Source organism: Diospyros lotus, chromosome 5, assembly GCF_014633365.1.
Source record: "Diospyros lotus cultivar Yz01 chromosome 5, ASM1463336v1, whole genome shotgun sequence".
Classification (NCBI taxonomy): Eukaryota; Viridiplantae; Streptophyta; class Magnoliopsida; order Ericales; family Ebenaceae; genus Diospyros; species Diospyros lotus.
The window spans coordinates 1,594,558-1,616,158 of NC_068342.1; the positions used below are offsets into that span (position 1 = coordinate 1,594,558).

General features: G+C 35.5%; 3 protein-coding genes across 9 annotated transcripts; all 3 read right to left on the minus strand.

The window, feature by feature from the left end:
• Positions 1–51: 51 nt before the first annotated feature.
• LOC127802706 (uncharacterized) lies at positions 52–7,623 on the minus strand. Of its 2 annotated transcripts, XR_008023335.1 has the most exons (6): positions 7,217–7,623; positions 6,498–6,661; positions 1,120–1,891; positions 946–1,037; positions 612–860; positions 52–332 (listed from the first exon to the last, which is right to left on the minus strand). XR_008023335.1 is itself a non-coding variant. In XM_052338684.1 (5 exons), the coding sequence occupies exons 1-5, from the start codon at positions 7,535–7,537 to the stop codon at positions 665–667; spliced, it is 1,545 nt and encodes a 514-aa protein (XP_052194644.1). In that variant the 5' UTR covers positions 7,538–7,623; the 3' UTR covers positions 476–664. The 2 variants fall into 2 exon arrangements, 1 of the variants encoding a protein (XP_052194644.1); XM_052338684.1 differs by lacking the exon at positions 52–332 and having other exon boundaries at positions 476–860.
• Positions 7,624–11,542: 3,919 nt separating this feature from the next.
• Positions 11,543–14,421, minus strand: LOC127802600 (uncharacterized). 2 transcript variants are annotated; one of them, XM_052338501.1, is made up of 6 exons: positions 14,102–14,421; positions 13,546–13,621; positions 13,192–13,447; positions 12,845–13,003; positions 12,555–12,701; positions 11,543–11,753 (listed from the first exon to the last, which is right to left on the minus strand). In XM_052338501.1, the coding sequence occupies exons 2-6, from the start codon at positions 13,581–13,583 to the stop codon at positions 11,631–11,633; spliced, it is 723 nt and encodes a 240-aa protein (XP_052194461.1). In that variant the 5' UTR covers positions 13,584–13,621; positions 14,102–14,421; the 3' UTR covers positions 11,543–11,630. The 2 variants fall into 2 exon arrangements, with proteins under 2 accessions (XP_052194461.1, XP_052194460.1); XM_052338500.1 differs by having other exon boundaries at positions 13,788–14,421.
• A 154-nt stretch (positions 14,422–14,575) lies between these two features.
• Positions 14,576–20,508, minus strand: LOC127802599 (phenylacetaldehyde reductase). 5 transcript variants are annotated; one of them, XM_052338497.1, is made up of 4 exons: positions 19,977–20,508; positions 17,159–17,508; positions 15,694–15,839; positions 14,576–14,947 (listed from the first exon to the last, which is right to left on the minus strand). In XM_052338497.1, the coding sequence occupies exons 1-4, from the start codon at positions 20,463–20,465 to the stop codon at positions 14,889–14,891; spliced, it is 1,044 nt and encodes a 347-aa protein (XP_052194457.1). In that variant the 5' UTR covers positions 20,466–20,508; the 3' UTR covers positions 14,576–14,888. The 5 variants fall into 5 exon arrangements, 3 of the variants coding, with proteins under 3 accessions (XP_052194457.1, XP_052194458.1, XP_052194459.1); XR_008023310.1 differs by lacking the exon at positions 14,576–14,947 and adding an exon at positions 15,999–16,190 and having other exon boundaries at positions 19,977–20,507; XR_008023309.1 differs by lacking the exon at positions 14,576–14,947 and adding an exon at positions 15,999–16,190 and having other exon boundaries at positions 15,701–15,883; positions 19,977–20,507.
• Positions 20,509–21,601: the final 1,093 nt, after the last annotated feature.

The window sequence follows — 21,601 nt, forward strand, 5'->3', positions numbered from 1 at the left end:
TGGCATAATTTCAAGGTTATGCTCTGAAATTTAAAGGGCAGGATATAATAAACCAATAAACATGAAAGGCATGTATCTATCTTTCAAGGGTCTTCCCCTCGTAGGACATGCATCTATTTAGATATACAAGAAAGACAAATTGGCCCTAAGGGAGACAACAATAGATCAATATTGGCACCATCATGATAAGCTAGTAAACTAGAAGATCTAAGAATTTTTGAAATAGTGTGCCAAGTGCGGAGAGAAAACTAACCTTGTCTCAAAAGGAATTAGTGTCTTGTCTGTTCAATCCAAAGAGAGAGCATTGGTCAACAAGTCACACTTAGAGTAACCTGGTTAAAAGAGCACTAAACATGAATCCTTCCTTTTACGGAAAGCATGCCACAAAAACCTCACTAGCACAAGTAGTGCACACCATGACTAGTCAACATATTTGAGACATATTCTATGGCATGCACATACATTTGGCAATATCTAAAATATGTGTAGCATTAAATTAGTTTGGCAGAATGCCAGGAATGTTTGTACAGTTAATGAGGAATAAGCAAGACATTGCCCCACTCCTTTTCCATGTCAAGTTAATGTGGAGACGAGAGAGGCGTTTCACTCACCATTCACCTTGGGCTCTGACCTGATCGTTGCAAAATCCTACAAGAGAACTTGTTTAAATAGGAGACTCTCTATTGAGATACTTGGTCCTCTTAGTTTGGGCACTGTTTCCGTGCCTCATTTTGTTTCTTTTTTCTTTTGACTTGGGTGTTCTACGCTTCATATTAGCAGCAGTAATAAGTTTATAATTAGCAGGGGGCATTTCACTTAGCTTTCCAAACCATTCCTCGTAGAAATGCCATACTTCTGACCTGAAAAATGAGAAGATCATAAAAACAAGTTTAACCATTGAAGAACACTAAATGGAAAAAAGCAGGATGTGCAGTACAAACATACCAGTATGCCAAGAACTGAAAAGGTTTGTACTTCCCATATATTTTATCAATATCTCTTTGAACTTTTTGAGGGGTAGAATTTCTCACATGAACCTGTACTAATAAACATTCAAAATTATTATGCAAACTTCAAGCAGGGGGCAGTGAGTGAGCAAAACACTTTCAAAAAAAGAACCTGTTTTAAGTGCCGAATAGTTTCAGAATCAACTGGGATCACATGGTAAAATCCCATGCACATGAGCACATTGGCACACGTAAAAGGGCCAAATCCATCAATTTGTTTTAGTTGCTCATCCAGCTTGCTGTAATTCGACAAGCTTGTTTCACCACAAGCTTCTTCAAGTTGTCTCAGTTGAACTCTGCCTTCAACAATACCCTGTGCAAGCTTCAATATGCGACCTGCTCTATAACCAAGACTGCAGCGCTTAGCCAGAAACTTCTCATCAAGGCTAGCTAGTTCCCTTGGACTAGGGAAATTCCCAATCCTAGTGGAGGAGAGAGAATCTACGCCTTCAGAGGACTGAAGATCAGAAAGCAAACACGAATTAGGTCTATCTATTTCAGTTGAATAAGCTTTACAAATTTCAGAAGTAGTCTGATGAGCATTGCAGCAATGAGGCAAGTCCTCTTCTGCACTGGATGGAGATAATTTTGCAGTTTCTTGTGAGCAATCTGCAGACCCTGTATTTGTCTCGTTTTCTACTTCCATTTGTGCTCTGGTGTTCCAGAACCTGGTGACTAAATTAGAGGGGTGCCTTTTTCCTCCAATCTTCTTCTTTGAGTCTTTTCCTGCAGGTGTCTTTGGAGTAAAATGCTCAGTCACAACTGTTGGGTTTCTCAAATTTGCACCATCATCAACTTTATCAAATGATACACCAAATGCTGGGCACTGCAGTTCCAATTGAAGCTCACAAAGATCTCTCGCCATGCTCAATGTCCGAGACCATCTAGAAAAATCAAGCAGATATTAAGCTATGCCAAATTATCTTTTCGGCTCATAGAACATCAAACAAAAGAAGTAGTTCAAAGCCCTACACAGAATGACAGTACACATGACAATTTCAATACTTCCATTGGATCTGTGCAACAGACTATACCATCAATGTTCAACCACACAACTACCAGGTGCAAAATCATAGCCCCTGGTAACCAACAAAAATAGCATAAGTGACGCAGCGTGTAACGTGTGTGTGAAAAAATACACCAAAATAAACCCTTGAAAAAGCAAACTTCAATGGCCGAAGCTTGGCTTTCAAGAAGATGCAAAAACAAGATTTTTTTGCTAAGAAAACCCATATAGGTTGCTGAAATTTGATTGATTAAAACTTTATTACAAACTCTAGATCCTAGGCATATTTATAGTATTTAGCTAATCCAAATCCATCTAATATTTGAAAAACAAAATCCAACTAGAATCATAATAGAAATAAATCATAAATAAAAGTTAACTAGAATCCTAATAAAAATAAAATCCTAATCAAACATGAAGTAGAATCCTAAATCAAGTAGAAATATAAAGTAGAATCCTAAATCAAGTAGAATTCTAAAACCTAAGAAGTATTAAAATAATATTATGGCACTACTATTTTGGTGATACTGTTCCGGTTTGGTTGGGTCGGCCTTGGGCCGAGTCTTGATTGGTGACCGCATCATTCACCTTCACTTGAGAAAAAATTCGACCTCGAATTTTGATTATGTTTGGACAAATCCACATCCGGTAAGTACGAAGAGAGATTAGCCACATTGAATGTTTGAAAATACTCATATGATTAGGTAAATCCACAACATAAGCATTATCATTGGTCTTCTTCGTAATCTTGTAATGACCATATTTCTTTGATTTGAACTTGTTTTGCTTTCCTATTGGAATCCGTTCCTTCTTAAAGAATATCATGACTTCATCTTCAACCTCAAATAACTTGTGCTTCATATGCTTTTCAGCTGTCGCCTTGTACTTCTTATTTGTGCAACCGTTGCTCGATATTTTCCTAAACCGTTTGAACTTTTTTGCTAAGGGAATATGAGCAAAGACATTCCTCCCCTTCTTAGCCATATCTGGGTTGGCATGGGTCCAACCATCGCCATGTTTGTTTCCATCTGCCTCCACTGTATTATTACTGTTAGATTGAGGACGTTGAACATTACATCTTAAGTGCTTTTCTAATATGGTAAATTTTATCATAGGTCCTTCTCTTTTCATCAGCTTTCTTGATTTTGACTCCTCAACAGCTTCCGAATTCATCTGTGGATTTTTCTTGCCTGGAGAAGTATTATTTTGCAATTGTTTCGAACAAAAGCTTATTCCATGACTACCAGCAGTCTCTCCATCACTTAAAATATTGATGCTTGAATCCTCCTTTGGTCTAAGCACTTGATCAGCTATAGCAGCAGTTGAGTTAACTAGCATAGGAGATCCAACACCCCTATCCACAAAGAGACCCATGTGACCATTTTGCTTTTGCAATTGCAAAGGTAATATGTTCTTATTGCCTTAGATTCAACCATGCCAAAGCTTGAATAAACTGTAGAAGGATTTGCTACCATGACCTCCATCTCCTTTACAGTCGCAAGTCGATCAGAAGAAACACCACCATCCTTGGGTTACGAGGCAATGCTTGAGCCATCGGGACTGGAAAATACCCCAATATGAGTCAAGAACCTTGGAATTTCTGTCATGTTAGCAGCATAAATCAGACCTGAGTTTGCAAACGTTGAGGTTGATGGGACAACATAATCTTCGAAATCAAGCTCCACTTTAGAAGCTTTGGTTTGATTCTTTTCCACTATGGGTAACAAAGAATAACGCACACCTTATTTCTCAAGCTGATATGTGTTCTTCCTACCCGAGTGCTTAACATCCACATCAAATTGCCAAGGCCTCCCAAATAAAATATGGCAAGCATCCATATCAACAATATCACAATAGACTTCATCGGAGTACTTACCAATAGAGAAAGGCACCCTGCAACGTTCATCCACATGTATGCCACCAACTTCTTTGATCCATCCAATCATGTAAGGGCTTGGATGTTTTTCAGGAGTTAACTGCATCTTTGCCACCACGTCTCTTCCTATGATGTTCTCCTGACTTCCACTATTAATAATCAACTCAAAGATTTTTCCTTTCACCGTACATCTCGTGCGAAAAAGCTTATGTCGTTGAGTAGTATCTCCATTCTTTTGAGATAGCATTAACTTTCTCACTACACAGGTATATTGCCCATGTCCATAATTTTCTTCGTCATCCTCCCTATCAGGCCCCGCAATATACTTCCTCTTCAGCAACATCTTCCTCTTCCTTTTCTACAATGTTAATTGTTTTCCTCCTTGGACAATCACTAGATCGATGCCCAACCTCATTGCACTTGAAACATTTTAAAATAATAGGCTTTGCATAAGGATTAGGGGATTTTGGAAGATTAGAAGTAGTACCTCGAATGTTTTCCCCCGTTGTAGCCTTATTAGGGTTGACTGTATGGGGTGGATTGGAGGGTTGCGCTCCTTGAACCGACTTGCCTTTATCAAAAGCTGGTTGTTTATTTTCATTCCCACTATACCGATGATAGTTGTCATTACGAGATCTCTCACTCAACATTAACTCAGCCTTTAAAGCTAAGTTCCTTGCTTCTTGCACACTCAGAACCATTTGAACCCCAATTTTATCACGAATAGTAGGCTTCAATCCATTCAAGTAACGAGCTGATTGTTGATTGTCACTTTCTGACAATTGGTTTCTCTCCGCCAATCGCAGAAACTCAGAGGTATATTCATTCACACTCTTCATTCCCTGTGCACATCTTTGATAAGCTTCAAACATATATTGTTCATAGTCAAGGGGAAAAAATCTACCTCTTAACAGCTGCTTCATTCGTCTCCATGTCTGAACTGGCAGTCAGCCTTCCCTCAATCTCGTTTCTCTTAATCGCTCCCACCAAACAGATGCACCGGCTTTCAACCTGTAAGCCACTAACTTTACTTGTCGTTCATCTGGGATCTCCATGTATTCGAAAAAACGGTCAATCTCAATGATCCAATCCAGGAACCCCTCAATATCAAGATCTCCATTAAATGTAGGAATATCAACTTTTAGTTTATACTCATCGTTGCCCCAGTGGTTGTGCTGATGCGTATTCCTCCTAACCCCTCTACCACCAGGGTTAGCTATTGCTCGACCAAAATCATCATCTTCATCGCTATCTTCAATCACTGGTCTTCTAGGATTAACAAGGACATGATTAATGGGTGATCTTCCCGCTCCGGCTTGATTCACCCCATTATTTAGGTTCCTGTCATCATCAACTCGTAGTAAGGTACCCAATTGGTTGCTATGTTGCTCCAATCGCTGCTGGATAGTACGAGTTACTTCCCGCTGTTCTTCGATTGCTCTCCAAACTGCGGACAACCCTTGATCACCGTCACGAGGCTGGTTGCTACCATTACCTTCAAGATTGGCCATCGGATTGGTTGATTAACCTCTCTGATACCACCTGACGCAGCGTGTAGCGTGTGTGTGAAAAAATACACCAAAATAAACCCTTGAAAGAGCAAACTTCAATGGCCGAAGCTTGGCTTTCAAGAAGACGCAAAAACAAGATTGTTTTGCTAAGAAAACCCAAATAGGTTACTGAAATTTGATTGATTAAAACTTGATTACAAACTCTAGATCCTAGGCATATTTATAGTATTTAGCTAATCCAAATCCATCTAATATTTGGAAAACAAAATCCAACTAGAATCATAATAAAAATAAATCATAAATAAAAGTTAACTAGAATCCTAATAAAAATAAAATCCTAATCAAACACGAAATAGAATCCTAAATCAAGTAGAAACAAGAAATAGAATCCTAAATCAAGTAGAAATATAAAGTAAAATCCTAAATCAAGTAGAATTCTAAAACCTAAGAAGTATTAAAATAACATTATGGCACTACTATTTTGGTGATACTGTTCTGGTTTGGTTGGGTCGGCCTTGAGCCGAGTCTTGATTGGTGACCGCATCAATAAGTATGAAAGATATCCAGGCAACAATAATGGAATGATATTCAAAAGAAAGCAAATCAATTTTTCCATTTCCATAGACGCCTTCTCACTTTTCTGGAACATTCCATAAGATACCATGAGAGATGTGGGCTTTATGGCTGACAATAATACCATGTATAAATCAGATGGAAATTAATGTTCACCCCTAAATTCATGGCTCTTGTTATTGGAGATGGTCCAATGAAAAAAAGTGCTATGTGGAGATGAAAGAAAAAGATTTTGCTCCTAGGCCAAAATTATGGATTGGTGTGTGGATTTTACTCATTACTCATCTCAACTACCACCTTATGCTTCCATTTGTAAACAACCCAATGACTAAGGACAGTTCCAGTACAACAAGACTTCCACAAACCTGCAATGAGCAGCTGATAATGGAGCAAATAACTTTTACCCATTTGTGGGCAAAATTTTGACTTTCCCTTAGGCTATGTTTGATTCTGATTCATCAGTGGACTTTCTCTTTCCAAAGATTATACAGCAAGATTGACAGCAGTAATGAGAGAGAGATTACTGGCAGTTGCAGAGTAGGATGCACTTGACCATGTCCTCGAACAATGTTGGAGACCTAAACACTCTCCCGAAGCCTCTTTCCTTAGCCTCTCCATGCATCTCCTGAAACTCCTTAACAATCTCCTCTTCCATCTCCGACAACCTCAGCATTCGCCTCACTTGAGCCTACCAATCCACATCAACCAAACCGGGAGCAAAACAGATTTACATCTATATATGTAGTGATAATTAGAGAAACCTATCTGAAATTTGACATAATATTTACTTTCCATTAAACTTCTTACTATTGCTACAAAAAACTTACCTGAATTGTTTTTAATCTAACAAATATCTCCCTAAGATCTAGATCATTAGGCAGAAAAATTCTGCAAAAATTGTCAACACACCTTCCAAATGTAGAGAAAATGTTTGCAGAATTACAAATCCAAAAAAAATAAGAAGTTTTAGGCATCAAAAAGTCAACTTTGAAGGATAATTTTGGATACCCCTCAAATAATATTTTCTTTAAACTTGTAACTTTGTCAACATCTTCTGTAAAGGTGTTGACTATTTTCCCTGATCTTTCTTTTATGAAAACTTATGTATCATTGTTAGGTTGAAGATAATCTAACTACATTTCTGTAAACAGAAAATTTATGGAGAGTGAATATTATGCGAAACCTCAATAGGTTTAGGGGTCGTGTTTGTGTAATTATCCCTTACACAAGTGTGCATACATACCAGTAACGATTGTTGGTGCTGAAGTGAGAGAGAATCGGCGTCCAGAACACTGAGATGAAGGACAGAACGAGGGGACTGAGATGGCTGAGAGATGCGTACGAGAACGGAGCCGCCATTGCCGCAATAGTCACCAGGATCGAGTCGAAGCGGGCGCGTTAGGGTTTTCGATTGGGAGTCCCACTGGTTGGGGGCCATCATGAACAGCCCGTGGCTGCACACCGCCTTCTCGAGATCAAACGTCGCAGCCGCATTCCCTAACGGCAGCTCCACCACCACGTGGCGGCAGCCCCCGCCGCCTGCGGTGGCTATTGGCGTCCCCATTTGGTAACCCTTGCTTGGTAACGGCAGGTTTGAAACGGCGGCGTTACCGTGGCGGTCAAAATGGATGGGTAAACTAAGGGCCTGTTTGGGAGGCCGAGCATGGGAAAGCAATTTTTATGCATTTTTCGTGTAGTTTTTGCCAATATTTTGAAGATTTTTTTTAAATACTACCTGTCCAAATATATTTAAAAATAATACATGTTTTAAATTATTTTAATTTTTTTTTTTACATCAGCATCAAGTCATGGTTTGTCAAATGAACTGTATTAGTTAAAATTGATAATCAATATAAAAAATTTATAGTAATTTGTAAAGAGGGTTTTGGGGTGGATCACCACCAAATCCAAATAATGAATATGCTCTCAATTAATGTTTCTCGAATCCAAGGTATCCCTAGTGATCTCGAGTTTAAATTTGTCTAAACTTGCTCAACTTGTAAATGAAAATAGGGTTTTAGTTTATCGACAAATTCTTCGATACTCAAGTCAATCACTATACTCAATATTAAATAATACAACAGCAATACAATTAATGAGTAATTAATAGAATACGTAATTTCTTAAAAATCATACCCTTATATAAACTTATTAAGAAATCAATAAAGGAATGAAAATAAATCACGTGGATGATCAAATTTAATCCCCTCAATTAACTTGGAGAACCCACATTGCCACATGGGAATGGGCTTGGGCCTGATCCTTTTTTTGTCTTCTTGATTTGGATAACTTTGAGTTAATATTTAAACATATTTTAGATTTAGATTCGACTCTTCAAGTTTAATCTTATTGGACTTTTCAATTAAATCTAAATTGATAGACTTAAATGTTATCTCATATATATATATATATATTTTTCTTAGAGTCGAGATGCCCGTCATCAATTTGCTAATTCCTATCAAAATTATAATATTATATTTTAAATATTTTTTGTATTTTAAAATAAAAACCAAAATTTCAAATTAAAAATGTGACAAATGTTAATGATTAAGTAAAAAGTAATCACTTCTCAGATCAAGCGATTAGATAAACAATATGTTGGTATCAATCTAGTGGATTGTGAATTCGATATTTGTCCTCCATAAAGATTAAATGCTTAATCTGTGATTTATTTCTTATAATATAATCAAGACACGAACATTGAGAGTCGTGCAAAAAAAAAAATCAAAATTAAAGAGAATCTAATTACAATCATTGTATCATCTTGTGAAATTGAAACTAAAGCCATTGCCATAAATCATGTGCTTTATCTCAACGGTTGGGATCAAATCTCAATTGGTAAAGTCAATGCTATTAGGTTGGGATTAAATCATTGTTTCAAGCATCTAATAAAAAGTCATCTGGCCCTTCATGCTGGTTAATGATCTTTCCCTGTCAGATGTGATTTCTCTATCACCCATCGCTTGCTTTATCATGAGATTGATCATTATGTTACACATTTATTTTTTTTTAAAGAAAAAAGATCATCATTAATTGAAATTTTATATTAAAAATTAATTTAATCGATAAAGTATACTTAAAGTGATTCAATTAAATTTTTGAGTATAAATCTACTTCAATATTTATTTATATGTGATATAAAGAGATATGAAGACGTTGGAGAGAAAAAAACACAAGAGGAATGAGATTGCAGACGTTGATGAAAGGAGACAACAAACGCCAACGAAAGTCGGGAGACCAAGAGATGTGGTCACTGGGGGGAGAAAGGAGACCAAAAGCAAGAGACGTCAAATGCATGGTTGTCGGTTAGGGGGGGGGGCGACATTGCTCAGTGCTCATGTAGGACAACGGGAAAAAGAGAAAAAGAAAAAGAGAGGAAAAGCTACTATTGGTTGCGTTATTGTCGCCTAGGGCTTCACCAACTCTTTAAGTTGGCCTTGGAGAGTTCTAAGTTTAGGGGGGTGAGTGTCCAATTGGTTTAGTTATCGAATTAGCTAAATTGTTCAAATTGAATGGATTAAAATTGATCAAATATATGCTCAAACTAAATAATTGAAAAAAATCAAACTAATCGAAAAAAACCAAAATTTTGATTAAAAATGCATCATTTTTTTATATTTCAATTAATTTAGTTATTTTAATTTTTTTCAATACGAAAATTGAACTGAATCAAGATAATTGAAATTACTAAACTTAAAAATCAAATTGAATTGATCTACAGCTTAAAAATAACTTCGACCAGTTCAATTCAATTATTCGTATTTAATCAAAATGTTGCTCACCCTACATAAGTTATTGAGTCACTTAAAAAAAGTGTTCATTAACAAAATTGTAGGGATAATATGTCATTCTCTTCTATCCAAAATATATTTTTTTTAAAAGAAAGAGAAACTAATTAAAATACATAAATATTTTTGGATTGTTTTGATATATTAGTACCCACTAACAATTCATTTAAGAAAACATTTTTTAAAAGATAGAGAGAGCACCTAACTGGCAAAATATATGTTTTAACTATTATATTTTTTTTTTCATTTAGACACTCAAATTTTTTATTATTTTAAAAACACTCATTAACTTGCAATTTTGAGTCAATTGTATATTTAAATGTTTTATCATTTTAATTATACCCGTGAATCCATTGTTCTCAACAAATTTGGCACAATGTGAAATTGATTCGAAATTGTGTAGTTCAATGGTGTAATTGAAATAACAAAAAATTTAGAAATTCAATTAACTCGAGATTGTATAGTATAGTGGTGTATTTGAATCAATAAAAAGTTTAAATATTTAAATAAAAATAACGTGCAAGTACATAAATTAAAATATGTATTTAACACATTTAATTAGAATACATAATTTTTTTCGAATTGTCCGACACTTCATTTAAAACAAAAAAACTTAGATAATTATAAAATTTGATATTCTGAATCTTTTTTTATTATTTTTATATTAAATAACAGATTACATCCAACAATAACTGGTTCGAAATAATAAATAGAAGAATCTGTTTGGGCATCAACCTTTAAACAAGAAACATGGGAGGGACAAAATTGACATTTGTGGCCCATTTTGTTTGTTTTGCAAGTGCAATAGGGATGCAACTTTAATCAAATAACCCACCTTGGTTGGATCACCCTTTTCTCTTAACTTTAACAAAAGCCAAGATCCCAGGCTGCTTTTAATAATCCCTCACTCTTAAAAGTTTTGATCACCATCGTAGAAATAGTAAATTACATTATCATGTCCTTTTTTAGTTTTAACCTAAAAATTTTGAAAATATTCTAGTTAACACATAATATTTAATCAGAATTATCCTACTCTCTCTAAAATCTATAATCCATCACGCCTTCATTTTAAGTGGATTAACAGATGAATCATGTACCAAACTGTTGAATACATATGACAAACTGAATTCTACTATAGGATTAAAAAACTTCACCGAGAGGTTTATAGAATATGGTCGAAAAGATCAAAATATTTTTGCCCAAAATACAAATATGTAAGGAATGTCACTGTCCAGCCTCGCCTCTCTCATCTCTCTCTTTTTCCAAGGCCGTACGACTATCAACACTGTCGCCTTGCAACCTATCGTTGCATCCAACGAGACAATGACAGCGAGACGACGATGCGATGGCACAAAACGAAGGCAACAATGTTGGCGGTTAGAGATCGCATGACCTTGAGAAAAGGAAAAGAGGAATTAGGCAAAGGCTGGGCAATGAGATTTAGATCTTTTTGACCCTTTTGATAAGCTTAATCTGATGGGCAAAGTAAAACATTATTTATGTTGTTGTGAAAGTTATTTTATACAGTCTCATAAAGTGTAGGCTCTTGTAATTTATATATCAAATAAAAAATATTATATATATATAAATATATACATTATAAATTATGCCTATCTTGTCCATCATTTCACCTATTTATTAACATATTGGCGTAGGTGAAATCATGGGAAAATGTGTGTCAAAGTTCAAAAGTTGGATATTTTGTCCCCCATTTGGATAGGAGAGGGAAAAGCAAGATCAAGTACAATGATTATGAACATAATTTTTAATTGATGCTGTAATTACATATGAGAAGTGATGTGACATTTAATTATAATATTTTTAATAATAATAGCGATCATAGTAATCGCCGCAAATAAACAATCATAATCATGGGTCCCCATTGCTAGTTGGACAAGCTTGCACTAATTTCCTGAGGTTCTCAATGATCATGACCAGTTTAGTGTTGAGACGATTGACAAAGCACTTTGGCAGCCACCCTGCAGGATCCAACTGCAAATGTTTTCCAAAATGGGAAGAGCTATCAGAGCTTGTTTAGCTTATGAAAGTAGACATTGAGATGCAATTTCATTTGATTTTTGGTCTATTAGAGAACCCATTTGTAAAAGGCTCATTTGATGTTGTTTGTGTAAAATTTCTCTTTTTGCTGTGTTATTAATTTTTCAGTTATAGAAAAAAAAAAACTATATATTTTTTTAAAAAATATATCAAGTCTTTATTCTATGATAAATTACACTTAAAACCTTTAAAATTTGATAAAAAGATAAATTTCAAACATTTAAGAAATAACAATAACATTTCCTTACTTTACAATTCTAATTATGGTTTCCACTTTATCATTGTTAAAAGTATTATTATTATAACAAAAATACTCTCACATTTTTTTTCACCTTTTATTTTATTTATTTAGAATTAGTCAGAATCTGATAGTTTAGGAGAGAAACTGACAAACAAGCAATCGAATTCTAGCTATTTTTCAAATGAGGAGAAGAGATGGGAAGAGAAAATGTGACCGTACTTTGTAATAACAAAATTTTTAACATTTATAAAGTAATAGTGAGAGAAAAGTAAATACAAAGTATTCTCATGACATGAGGTGTATATGTCCTTTTATCAAATATCAAGAGCAGTGATTGTAATTTACCCTTATCCTATTACGTGGGTAATGTTAGAATTCTAACTTTATGTCTATCTACAACATTATCTTTTATAAGAAAATGGAGAAGATTTTAGTTTTGAAAATAACAAAAATAAAAGAATTAGAAACACAGGAATGGGGACCAAATAATTTACCTGAACAACATAGGTGACCATGCAGGAGTCATCATCAAGCTTCTCAACTACCCAGCCTGACTGAAGCAGGAGTCCTCTAATGGCATTGTTTTGCTTTGGGTGGAGTCCAGCTGCTATTTCTTTGGGCAGTGAAGCAACTGCTACCACCTGCACACACACAATTCCTAACTCTCAATACTAAAAAACAGCAAATCTGGCCTCACAGAAGATACCATCCTGAAAGAACTAAACCTCGTGTAATGGGATAAAGGCATGATATATTAAAGTTTCTTAAGTTTTGGACTGCTTACCAGAGTGCCATCATCCATGCATTCGCGTCGCTCATAAACTATGAACTCTCTGTTCCTGAATAGAGGCTTCGAGTTCTCCCCGAACCTCAGCCGGATGATACTGAGGTTATCTTCAAGATCTTTGATGTACCTTGCTTCCACCAAATCAGAGTCCCATTGCTGCCCCAGTAATGCAAAACAAATACATTAATTGGACTTCCATGGAAGATGATGAATTTCTATGTTTGTTTTTTTTTCCATATTGAAGATAGAAAGTAAGATTCTACGATCAAATAAAGATCCAATCATTTAACAGAGTACTGATGTTCTTGATGATTATGGTGAGGAAAGGTTGAAGATTATGCTACCTTTGCAGCATCGATTGCATTGGCCACAGTGATGAACTGTTGGGGAGAGACTGATCTGAGGAGCCAGCGGCTGCGGAAAGTGTGAAGAGAGCCAGACCTGCGCTTGGAGATCTCAACTCCATTGTCAAGAGTGACAATCTTCCAGCCATCGTTGCCATATCCAACCCTGTTGGAGTCTGAAGCAGACAACAGCTCCTGAATGCAGTTCTCACTTGCAAAGAACACATACCTTCTCAGGGAATCCTCGCTGATGGACCTTTAAGAGCAACCCAGAGAAAAAGCAATAAGAACACAGAGAAACAAGAAAACCCAATTGCCAGAGATCAAAAACAGTGAATGTAACAGTGTCATTACCAGGATCTAGAGCAAGGTGCAGCTGGGCTATTGCTCATCTCTCTGTTGTGTCAGCTGCTTCCAAATACTCTTGTCACTGCAAGGAAAGAGGACGATTGGAAGCAGATATATAAGAGAGAGAGAGAGAGAGAGAGAGAGAGAGAGAAGGGTTTTAGGAGGATGGGAACAGTAGAATAATATGAAGTGGCAGAGGTGATTGAAGCACATGGAATGCCAGAGGCAAGTCCATGATTAGAACTGACCTCTATTATCTCTATCTCTATCTCTCTCACACACATAAGAAAGAAAGCCACCAACACACCATGTGCATCATCTTCCCCACCCTTGAGCCATGGAGCTCTCTTTTAGAAGGAAAGAATCTCTTTTATCTTAGAGAAAGGGCAGTGAGAAAAGGACCAAAACAAAACTAAAGGCAAACGAATAAGAGTTACAAACCTCATTTATGGTTCACCTAAATTTGCCTGGTTATCGGTGACAAAGAGCACCCCAATACTGTCTCCTAATCACGTGCCTACATAAGCTAATTTAGCATGCCAAACTGCAAGAATGGACAAACCTTGTCATAATCTATTGGTTTGGCTGCTCATTTGGAAGCATGAGTGGCTGTACTTTCTCCCCATCATTCATCCATGCTCTCTCTTCACATTATTAAAAACTAAACAAAATAAAACAAACAAAATAAAAAAAAAAGGGCTTACATACTGATGCTCAAATAAAAATTGAACCAGATACCAAATCCAACAAAGCGAGAAAGGTCAATGATCAAACGGGTTAAAACTCAAAATGGAAGGATTCAAGGGTCAATAGTCATGCCGGAATCGATCCAGTCTGATTTTCAAAACATTGTTGCATGTACTACTTTGAGAAAGATAATTTATGCATTTTTCCTGCATTTGCGAGCTGGGTTTTGGATTGATTCTCTTGGTTTTCGCTCAAATCCAGGGGCATGGTGTTGTAAAGGTAGCAAGCCCACATTAAAATTATTGCAACCAAGCAATAAGAAATAGAAGTGGCAATCGTCTTCAAAATATAAGAAAACAAATTTTCTTCCATAATAAAATTGACAGTAATCTTCAACTTGTTTGCCTAAGAAAAAAAAAAAACAAAAAAAAGAGGAAAGAAACAAACTGGACTGAACAAACACCTATAAGAGATGAATCTTCTTGTCATGCGGCATTATTTTCCAAATTAAACAAAGAATAAATATGGAACAGTGGAAATTGTAGCTGCATGAAATATCTAAGATTGTGACTGTTCTTGCCGCAGGAAGCCCTTTTCTTTGAGGCTTTCCACTGTATCCTTGACAGCATCTTCAATTGGTGTAAAAACTAATCCCAGATCAATCAATCTCTTTGCAGCATCTTTGACCGCAACAAGACCTGGTTGTGTTTCCCCTTCAAACCTGTTACAGGTAGAAGTTTAGAGATTGCAAAATATAGGACAATTACACATTAAACAAGAAGTTTAGCTAAAAAATGATTAATAACTCATTTACCTAACCCTAAAAAAGTGTATATATATTTATATATGCAACAACATCAAGCACTAAAAGGATGAACTAATCAAATAAAATGTCCTATTTTCTTATAACACGTTCTACCAATCAACAGATCATGTTAAAATGAAACCGGAGAGAACATAACAGAATCATTAATATTGAAACTAACTTGGGATTTTGTTTTGAGGGCATGGAAGAATGCATGAAATACATAGTTGACCTACTTATTTCCTATTCTCTGCATTTGGGTGAACTTTCAAACAGGCCCACTGGCACAGAGAAAAGGGAACCATTCATATCCGCGCACATACTTTTTTGCCCTTCAAAGCCCAGATATGATGCCTAACTGCAGTGGCTACATTCTCAGCACAGTTTGGGCAGGGGGAACTGAATCTTCAAGACCCAGTCCTTTAAACATCCAATCTCAGGACTATTTGTATTGTTTGGGAACCTGGGATACAATTAAAGATGATATAAGGCTGTCCCAGCAACATTCAGCCACTGGATGTCATACCAAGCCTTATCTCACCATCAAATTAATCAAAAAGAAAATTATCCACCATCTTCACATGGTTGAAATAAGTTATCCCAAATCCTTTAATGATCAAACGTCAGATAGGATGGGTTGTCAAATAAATGGCCCGATTTACCTTCAGGCTCTCCCATCAACTTTGGACAAAGAAAGTAATTACTAACAACTTCATCTTGCTCACGTTCATCAGTAAATTCCAAATATGCTTTCTTTAAGAAAGGAAAAGAACAACAATTTGAGCGCCGGTAGTTTTCCAAAGCCCAACTGAAGCAGAATCACCATTATCATGAGAAAATTATTCAATTTTTCTACAAAGCAGATATAAACAAATAATGAAACATGATAATATTTGAGCCAATAAATTCAATCACAATTTTTTACTTTAACTTGCACTAAAGAACATAACAAGTGTTATAAAAATACCTCATGCCCTCTTTCTTTTTTCCTTTTCTTTTTTTTTTTTCCTGCGATGGAGTTTAAATGAAAATTGAGCTTCATGTTCCTTTTTCTTTTGGAGTCATCTTTCTTTTCACTTCCTTCAGATAAACTTGAAATTGCTACAAGCTAACCTTAACCACACAGATAAGATGCTTCAACAGGACACCATGGGAGCATCTGAACCATAAAGCTTTAGGAAAGCCAAATAAGGGGACCAGTAGATCAAATAAATAAAAGGAAATTGGAGAAAAAAAAAAAGGTGAAGGAAAAAAGTGGTGCATACTACCAGAAAGCATATAAGATAAACAATAATACTGACAAGAAATCCCCATTCTCCTGTTATTGCGGAGTACTAAATGGAGTTGCCAGGGCCCCAAATAAAGGCAAGAGAAGCTTGATAAGAACAGACATGCTCAAGACATCAGAGTTGTTCTTTAGAAATTCACACAAACAAACAAAAAAAAAAGAGAAAGAAAGAAGAAGAAGAAGTTGCCACCCCTTTCAATGTGGCACCACTACAATAACAATTAGGATGTGGATAAGGTAACATGAAAAAAAGCAAAGGAGTAAGAATCTTGAAATTATTGTGATGGGAAACTTTAATGCACGGAGCATGATTGATAAAAAAAAGCAGGGTTGTCTAAATCTCCATTTCTGAAGTTGTTACCACTTCAACCATGGTCAGTCCCGAAACATCAAATTATTCACCTCTAGTGATGAAAGAATTTTTCTCCATATTTTATATTTTTCAAATTTCACTTAATTGCATTCACAATATATTCATTTTAACAGGTTAAGTTCCTCAATGTTCAAACGATGGAATGATTTTCTTGAAAGTTTATATTTTCAGATGGGCAAGCCACCCAAAAGAAAAGGTTTATGAGAACTGAAGCAGCAGAAAGAATAGTTCTAGTTCTCATACCCCCAACTCCCTGTCCCACAGGCTTACATGCAGGCTGCTGGGGGAGGGGTGAGAGGAGGGAGTTTGTGCGCAAGCTAGTAGATAGTAGCATTTTTTTGATTCATTTGGATTAATATAGTATGCACTTAAACAACGCTTACCATTCTTCCCAATAAATATCAGAGAGGATAATTTGTCACCATCTAGAAAGAGCTTTGGGAAAAGGATCAGTAGAAATATAGACCTGTAAACTGGAAACTCGGGAAACTGTTGGGAAACTCTTTCAGCAAAATCACCAAACTGATAGATTCCATTGGTGCAAAGATATCTTCCAGAAGCAGCTGGGGTCTCAAAAAGTAATACTTGTGCCTCCGCCACATCCTTGACATGCACAGCCCCCAACCAATGGTATTCTTGTGTGTCTTTTGATCCCTGCAAAAGCTGTTGCAGGACAGCACAGCTTGCATTCAAACCAGGTTGCAAGAGAGGGCCAAGACAAGTTGCCGGATGGATTGCCACCACATCCAATCCATGCTTCTCTTTAAATTGCCAAGTAGCTTTCTCAGCCAGTGTCTTTGAGACTGGGTACCATCTCTATCATATACAAAAACTCTTATAAGTAAAACACTTTCAGTTAACTAGATCTATTTTAATAAACTTTCAGCTAACTAGATCTATTTTAATAAACTTTCAGCTAACTAGATCTATTTTAATGAGTCATTTTAAATTGTTATTAGATCTTACTGCCAAATCAGATACCAGTTTCAAAGGAACATCACTGAAATTCAAAGTAACATTATATTTCTCTGCTTTTTAATGACTTCTCAGCATTATAGTATGTGGAACCATGCAGCAGTTGCATCTGGTGAAGAAGATAAGTGTAGCCAGTGACTAGGAATAAAGTACAACACTGTTGTAATACATGTTTTCCCAAGTATTCAGCAGAGCATGATATAGTTTATGAATGTAGAGGAAATTATTTGTCATTACGAAGTAAAAATGCAAATTATGACTGTAAGCCTTCAGAACATTCCTCTTACAACTGCCAATACTATTTCTTTTCTTTCCTTTTTTTTTTTTTTTTTTTGCCAAGGAAATTCAATTCCTTTTCCACCCTTCCTAGTTAAGAGGCCCAAAAAAGAAGCTCAAGAAGAATTTACCGAAATTGGTATCAATGCTTATCCACTTCACTGAAATAGGTAATGACTCGAGGACTAAGAGGACTTTGAAACGCACAACAAGGCAATTTTCAAAAAATATGATACATCAAGCACCATTTTACAAAGTTTTCAGTTTATTTCATTTTCAATTTTTGGTTTTAATTTTTCATTTTTTGCTTATTTTCATTTTTGGTTAAAAAGATGAAATCTTAACACATAGCTTGCTAACTCTGTTTGAAAGCATTTTATTTATTTTCTCTAGTGACTAAAAAGAAGTAACAATTAATTTGATATAGACAAAAAGGCCCTTGACTAGTTTTTTCCTTTTTACTTTTCTGTCCTTATTGATGAACCACATAACTAAAATTTGGGGTTGGCTGAAGGGTATTTCTTCTTCTTTGACAAGGCCAGATATGGGAAGGGAAGGGAAGAGAGTCGACTAAAGAGAGAGGGGGAAGTTCAATCAACTGAGCGGGGGAAGGAAAAGAAATTTCAAAGTTTTTGACTTTTTGTTTTAGTTTTTGAAATGAGAACAAGTGATTGAACGCTATTTCCTATTATCATTTTCAAAATTTTATAATAAACATATAAAAACAAGAAATGGAATTGTCCTTAGCAATAAATGTAGTTTTGTGCACATGAATATCGTAATTACATTTTTATTTTATTTAAATTAAAAAAGTTTATATTCTATTTAGTTCACATTCATCGTTAATAGAGAATTATCGCCAAAAAAAAAACCTGCCGTGTATTTTAGAAGCTTTAGTCACAAAAGAGTTGAAAGTTTTGGACTTTTAAAAAGTCCAGAGGAATACGCAAAACCAGTTGAAAGTTTTCTAAAATGGCCCCAGCAATTATATTAAGAGCAATTAGAAACTGAACACTCAATTAACGGTCTATTGGTTGTGCTGTGGGTTAGCAGAATAAGTGGGAAAAAATGTTTTCTTGTACTTTTTGTGTTGTTTGGCCAGTTGCTGTGAACAGTTTTTGTATGATAACATAAGTTTATTTTCTACTGACAGAGAAAAAAGAACTTAGAGCTTTACCGTGGAAATGAAAAAGTAAAAAATAAAATTATTTCCTGATCAATCAAGTGTTCGCTTACTATTACTTGGAATTTCTATTTGTTACTTCTGCAAAAAGCACTATTGATATGAAGATATACATATTTTTTGCTTATGCTACTTCTCCAGTAGAAAAATAACTTATATTGTCATACAACACACTTTTTGCTATTGGAAAAAAATTCAAAAAGGCATGTTTATTTACACAAAAGCACTTTTTTCTCAACTTACAAGACATCCAAACAATGAAGAAAATTAGTCTTGCAAAAGTGACTCTCACAACATTAGAAATTTCACATAAATACTACATAGGCACCAACTTAAATAATTTAAATTACAATAACTAATGTAGCTAATTAAAGAACCATTAAAATTATTAACAAAAAAATCAACCATATTCTCAATGCTAAAAATTCCTCTCTAATTTGTTTATATTAGTTATTTGTAATTTCAAAAACAAACCAATAAAGTTTCAATACTATTATCATACAGACAAACATGCTACCAATTCACCAATTACAAGAGGGGGCCTCTGCAGTCTTTGTGAAAGTATCATACCGAAACATTCCCCAACCATATATCCATGTGTAATAATAACCTTTGAAGTTTTAACTATAACCTAACCTTGATTATGAATCCTATACTTGAATTCCCTCAGTTCCCACAGTATACCTGTCGTGTAGTGCTGTGGACCTACAATTATAAGCCAGTGGATTCGATCTGAGAAAAAGTCATTCACTGTGCATATTATTCTCATCAAGCAAAATCGCATTGTTCTCAAATGAGGCGTGTGTTTATGCATGTATATTTTGATAACCAGGCAAAGGAGGGGAAATACCCTGCGAGATTTGCAGTAATCGAGGTCGGTCCATGACGATTCGTCGAAAGCCTTGTCGCGTGGCCAATTAGGGTTCGGAACCAGGGCGGAGATCGATGAGGTCACCACCACGCGCTTGACGCCAAACATCTTGGCCGCCGCTAGCACGTTGAGCGTGCCCTGCACGGCCGGCATCACCAGCTCCTTCTGCGGATCCTCGGGATCCTCTAAGGTACAGGGCGATGCAACGTGGAAAACGCCGCCTCCCTCGCACGGCTCTACGGCCATCGACACGGCAGCGGCGTCGAGGAGGTCGGCCTCGTGGACCACCACCCGGCCGGCGGCGCCGGGGAGGCCGAGGAGGTGGGAAACATCGGAGCCGGGGAAGACGGAGGCGTGGATGGTGGCGTAGCCGCGGTCGAGAAGCGTCCGGACAAGCCACGTGCCGATGAAGCCGTTGGCGCCGGTGACGCACACCGGCTGCTTCTGATTTGTTCCCTCTTCCGCCATTTTCAGTGCCTGAGCTCTGCGCCAAATCGCATGATCAGTTGCGGTTTCCGCGTATATATACACGCCGCTAAAACCGGGTTTTATTCTGTTTTCCTAACAATCACTAATAAATACTTTTTATTTTTAAATAAGATATATTTATTATATTTTAATTTTAATTTTAATTTTTTGATAATTTTATTAATCGATTATAAATGTATCGTATTTAAATAATTTAATCATAAAACTATTTAAATGTTAAAAGTAAAATATAATAAATATTTTTTTGAGAAAATAAGTTATATTAATTATAATAATAATTACCATTACCTATTAAAAAAATATATTACCTATTATTATATTTATTATTAGTCTCATATAAAATTGTTGATAAAGTTGTACAACTCTTTTATCAATTACGCGATCATAACGAGAGTGAAGGAAGAAGTTTCAACTATTTATAAATGGGTGTTTGTTAATCAAGATAAGAGAGAGAAAATATCAGATATGAGAAGTATTTAGAATGTTTGGTCTTTACAACGTGTTTGTTAAACTTATTTGACCATTTTTTAAAAAGATTTCACGTGACCTCATATCTCTCCATTTCAATATAAATTTATCTGATCTTTCCCCTCAGATAAATTTATCTAGCTCTTTCAAGATAAGACTCAATTACTTATCTACCTCTTGTAAAATAGTTAATATCATTTAATGCATTTTAAATATTTAAATTTATTAAAAAAATTATTTATTTAAGTCTTATAATTAATATTATTTAATACATTTTTAAATTGTTATATGTTTTGATAATTTTTAAAATTTAAATAACATTATTCATTTCATTAATTTTTAAAATTTAAATTTCTCTCTCTCTATGTATATATATATATATTATTAACTAATATTGTAATATCCCAATAATAATAATAATAATAATAATAATAATGAAAATAATAAAAGTGTAAACTAAAATTAGTTAATTAATTTAAATTAATTAATTTGTGTTAAAATTTGAGGCGGTGCGCGTGTGTTGGTGTGCTAAACATCAAATGTGTCTCTTATTGAAGCTTCTTGAAGCTTCTGGCCGAATAGAGAAACAGAGGAATGAGGGAGATGGCCGAATCGACCATGGCAGCTAGCTGGTGGCTGAGAGATCA